The sequence below is a fragment of the Pyrus communis genome, chromosome 5 (genome assembly GCF_041283825.1).
Source record: "Pyrus communis isolate YQ-2024b chromosome 5, ASM4128382v1, whole genome shotgun sequence".
In the NCBI taxonomy this organism is placed as follows: domain Eukaryota; kingdom Viridiplantae; phylum Streptophyta; class Magnoliopsida; order Rosales; family Rosaceae; genus Pyrus; species Pyrus communis.
The window spans coordinates 21693191-21698542 of record NC_142569.1 but is presented as its reverse complement, the minus strand read 5'-3'; the positions used below and the strand labels follow the sequence as shown (position 1 = coordinate 21698542).

Sequence of the window (5352 nt, the reverse complement as noted above, 5' to 3'; positions counted from 1 at the left end):
AGTCCGGTACAATAAACTTACCTTAAAGGGGGTCCATCATCCTCGTATTGCAAAAGGGCCTGAACATAAGGACTTTGGCCACAACTCACATGTCATTTGCACCGGCGGAGCCACATTAAGGACTACCCTAGGCTGTAGCCCAGGTAGCTTTTGGTAGAAAATAAAATTTTACATGTAGTTTTTATTGATTTTCAAATTTAGTCCACCATATATTTAGTTACTAATTCGAATTCTCTCGGTTTAATTATATAATACAGTTTACAAACCATCTCTTTTTCTCACATCTTTTTTCTCATCACTTCTTGTACATGTACAAGTTTGAATTTGTTTGAATAACGAAAATTCTTGGCTCACCTTGTGAAAATTTTCTTAAGTTAGCTGATACTGTGAAAAATTTTCTTTGTATATAAAGATTTAAATCTTTAAACTAACTCATCCGGTAAAAAATTTCTATATTGGTCATTTGAGAGCGATTTTCAAACATTATATATATATATATAAAGTTTAATGAAGAGGCAGTGCCATTGTGAACGTTATCATGTTTTTTTTTAATTGCGTGTCCTCTGAGTTCTATTGACTATGACATAGTAATTGACACTGCATAATATTCAACAACTACTGCAAGCAAGCAAACCATATATTCGGGATTTTATGCCTACAAACTTCAAGCAGTGATGCAGTCTTAGCCGTCCTTTTTGATACCTTCTTATGTTCTAGAACAAGTTGTTAAAACCTGCACGCGTAGTGAAAATTGTGTTATTATTTTTTTAAAGAAAACTCATAATTAAGTCATATATATAATTAACTATATACTAGTACATACATATGCATGTCATGTGCATATACATCAACGTACGTACCTTCGAACAAACCTTAAAGAAAGTTTATCAACTAATTCAGATAAAGCCAAAACAAAGTTTTTCATTAGATATAGAGTTTTCTATATTTATTTGGACGGTTTGCATCAATAAATAATTCCACCAATCGCATATCAAAACGTAGGATGAAGCCCGATCTTAATGTCATTGTGAGATATCACGCAGATAATACCATGAGAAAAAAAAAATTAAGCAGAAATTAACTAGTTCTTAATCTAGTCCTCATTCTTCTCTTCTTAATGTTGTGAGAGATTTCAAATTCTAATATTTCATCTTTCATTAATAAAAGAAAAAAATTAAAAAAGAGTGATTTTATTAACACCTCTTTTTTTTTTTTTTTTTTTTTTTTTGGGAAATTCCATCTCACATGAAATTTTAGTATTAAATATTTTCTTGAGCACACCTCAATCCAAGATTCTCCTCACAAACATATTCTCACACTTAGAACAAAATAACCCTAACCACTAAAGACACAAGTAATACACAAGTAAACGAAAAAAAAACATTTATTTCTTTTATAAGTGATAAGATAATATATAATAAATTCATTTAAACTACTTAGAGAGAAATCGAACTTGGTGCATAGCTAGAACGCACTGCTCCACTAAGCCCAAGAGGTTCCACATGAGGTAATGGACGAAAACAGTGTTACAAAGAAGTCTTAAATCCTTATTCCAATGATCATATTGTTTCAAATCTGGGTATTTTTGGTAGACATGATCATTAAGGGAAAACCCAAAACATAGATGGCTCAGATCATTAAAATACAATATGGAGTGAGATCCACAAAAACATGTGTAAAAATTATGTAAAAAATGAGTGACACATACGGATCCGTCCGCAATTTATTTATGGAGAACGTTAATATATGAGGATTCTTTTCTTGCAAAGAACTCAAAATTCTGTTACAACCCTATATACAGGGGGAGCAAGGATTGTTTTCTATGGAATGCCCATTCTTCTCCAATTTATATCTTCAAATTAGCAGCATGCATGAGTTTAACTAAACAAACTCTCATATGTCTGGTAGGAGATATTGTCAGGTACGAGATATTAGTCTAAAATATTCAATATATATGTTATTTATATTTTGTTAATGCTAATGATAAAGCAACTAGAATGTATCAAACATGTTTGACTTGGGAGGCCAATAATACGCTATTACCTTATGTGATGCTAGAATTATATGATAAAAGAAATTAATCTATCATCAACGTGAAGTGAAATATCTTAAAATTTAGAAAACTGAAGTTAGTTAAATCAACCCAAAAAATTAGTTTAATCAACCAAAACAAAAAAACAAAAGAAAAAACATAGTAAAGGAAAACCAACCCCACGCAGGACCAAAGAAAATTAGAATAATAAATGATACAGATGGGGAAGTATATTTATATTGAGGTTGGCGTCTATGACCAATCGTATCTATAGAGACTGATCAAAACTCTAGTCATTTAGTCAATCTTCCCCCACTATCCTCTCCTTCCCCTCTCCTTCCTCTCTCCCTCTTTGCTCTTTCTACCTCTAAACTCCTATATATCCATTCCTCTCTCACTATGCTCCAAACAAGCTCAAGTTAAATTAAACTCCAGCCATGGAGATGCACGTGGCTCTTCCAGTTCCTCCGGCGGACTTCAACTTCGACAGCAGCGCCTGCTCCTCCCCTTACATGACTGCTCCTTCTAGCCCCACCCGATTCGGCAAATACTACTTTAGCGCACCCACCAGTCCCACCCGGGCCTCGACCTTCTACAACCACTTTAATGACCTCTACATGGACACTAACCCTATACTTTCAGCCTCCACAATCCCCTTTGAGTGGGAAGAAAAACCCGGAATTCCGAAATCAAGAGGTAGCTTTAGTAATGATCAGAAGCATCATCATGAGGAGGATTTTGAGTTCGACTTTAGTGGTCAATTGGAAAAGACTTCTTTGCCGGCGGACGAGCTCTTCGATGGCGGCAAGATCAGGCCTCTAAAGCTGCCGCCTCGCTTACAAGTTGGGAGCAATGGAGGAGTACGTGATCAAGGTCCCTCTAGTTCTTCACCGAGGTCACCGTCGCCAAGAGCGTCAAGATTTTCCCGAGGACGGAAACTAGTCAAAGAAGTTCTATCCCCGCGGCATCACAAAAAGGAACATCGTACTGATGATCGTTTCGCGGTCGCGATGGATGAGACGCGAAAGGATGAACACGAAAATCAAGAGGAAAGACGCGAGAGGGAAAGACGCGAGAGGGAAAGATCTGCTTCCATTCGTAATAGGGGAAGTAGATCTTTGTCTCCCTTGAGGGTGTCAGACATCATGTTCGACACCCAAGAAGACAACGAAATTTCTTCAACAACAATCAACTCTAATAAGGCCTCTACTTCAGCATACGCTTCATTTTTATCAGCGATCTCGTTCTCATCGAAAGGGAACAGAAAATGGAAATTGAAAGATTTATGGTTGTTTCGGAGTGCATCAGAAGGCCGAGCCACAACGGGCAAAGACCATTTGAGGAAGTATGCCATGTTGTCGCCCAAGATGAAGAGTAGTAGTGTTGCGCAGGACGTGAAGAACTCAAGTTTCCGGTCCACCGACAGCATGGGGTCGGTGAGCTCGAGGAGGAAAGGACCGGTTTCGCCGCACGAGTCGCATTATACGGCGAACCGGGCGGTTACGGAGGAGATGAGGAGGAAGACCTTCTTACCTTACAAGCATGGGCTCTTGGGTTGCTTGCGGTTCAACACTGGGTTGCACGAGGTTTCCAGAGGAGCATTTGTGTCTTTGACACGTGGTGGAGGATGCAGATAATAACTCAATCTGTGGCCGTAGATACTTTTTGTTTTTTATAATTTCATCGTTGTGGAATATAGATGTTTGAATTTTACCCATAAGGTTTGATCAACTTGATCTTGGGTTTTTTTATTGTTCGATTATGGTGTTGTCTCTGTTAAAAAAAAAATTAAAAAAAAATTTAAAAAAAAAAAAAAAAAAATTAGTAGTCCGTTCTAGTCATAGAGGCAACACTATAATCGAACAATAAAAAAAAACCAAGATCCAATTGTATGAAACATGCATATGTATAGGTCCGTCGCATATATATATATATTACTTACAAGAAACGTTTTGCGTTTGGCTAGGAACAATTATCAAAATAAAATTCGGCATTACATACCAGTTGACCTCAGAAAGCAACACAGCTTACATGATGTGGAGGTCGAGTACAAAGAGTTATTTACATTCTTCTGTTCCTTGAATATTAATGTGGGCATGGCAATTCGCTACCGAGCTCGGCCAAGCGAATACCTCTTAGTGGTGATGTGATGGAATGTTCTTCTGACTTTTGACTCAGGCAACCTCAGCCGAGGAAAAAACACTCTTGGCCTAGATTCTTAAACATGTCAACAATGCTATGTAGATCACTGTGAAGTTCTAAATCCTATACACCAGGTTCAACAGACTCAATTACATTGGTGAAAATATAGGTCTATCGAATATGTATGGGGCAAAGTTACTCAAAAGAGAAGGTTCTTAAACATGTCAACAATGCTATGTAGATCACTGTGAAGTTCTAAATCCTATACACCAGGTTCAGCAGACTCAATTACATTGGTGAAAATATAGGTCTGTCGAATATGTATAGGGCAAAGTTACTCAAAAGAGATGGGTGTATTTATGATAAAAGTGGTTTGGCCATCTAAATGCCGAACTTTGAATGTAACTTGGGAATATCTAATCATCCATAGAACACTTCACTTTGTCGAGAAAGCTAATTAAGTGACTTCCTTCGGCAATGGAATCAAAGACTAATAGGAGCATATTCATGCGACTTAATTAGCTTGTTTTCGTGCATTTATGTTGTGTTTATTTAGCTATTTTAGTGTTTAAGGCCATTTTTGTGTATTTTCAGATTATAAGGCCAAAGTGTGAAAGAAGATGCAAATTGGAGTCTTTTGGAGTGAAAGAGGAATGAACGAGTTGAAGACTTGAAGAAGCGATGAATTCCTACTCCAACGATGAATTCCTACCAAAACGAGAATTTCTACTGAAACAAGGTTTCCTACTTGAAGTAGGAAAGTTAACCCTAGGTTTCCCGTTTTGGTAACCTTTCCTAAACTTAAACGTCGGTATTTTCTAGCCACTTTGAAGGCCTTGTAGGCACTTTAGGACACAAAACAATGGCCCTAGCCCACTTTAAACCCCTTTGCCGTGCCTTAACCCTAGTCCCTTCCCTTGCCGTGCAAGGGGGGGCACTTTTGTCCAAAGTTGTGCACTTAAAACCTTTTTCCTTCTCCTAACCTAGCAGCCGCAATTTTTCACCCAAATTTCCCACCTTTGCCGTGGGTCCTATCACCAAAAACTTACAAGCCGTGGCTCCCCCCATGGAATTATCCCATTTATTTTCTAACCTAAGCCGTGCCCCCCCCCCCCCCCCCCCCATTTTACCATTGACCCTAATAAAATAAAAAAAAAAAAACAAAATCAGCCGTGTCT

General features: G+C 37.8%; 1 protein-coding gene across 1 annotated transcript; it reads left to right on the top strand.

Annotated features, from left to right (window-relative positions):
- Positions 1 to 2301: 2301 nt before the first annotated feature.
- On the top strand, positions 2302 to 4172 carry LOC137726809 (uncharacterized). Its single transcript, XM_068465771.2, has one exon. The coding sequence runs from the start codon at positions 2470 to 2472 to the stop codon at positions 3667 to 3669; it is 1200 nt and encodes a 399-aa protein (XP_068321872.2). The 5' UTR covers positions 2302 to 2469; the 3' UTR covers positions 3670 to 4172.
- Positions 4173 to 5352: the final 1180 nt, after the last annotated feature.

Excerpts from the sequence above, each read along its gene's own strand:
- LOC137726809 (XM_068465771.2), top strand. The coding sequence starts at position 2,470 with ATGGAGATGCACGTGGCTCTTCCAGTTCCTCCGGCGGACTTCAACTTC.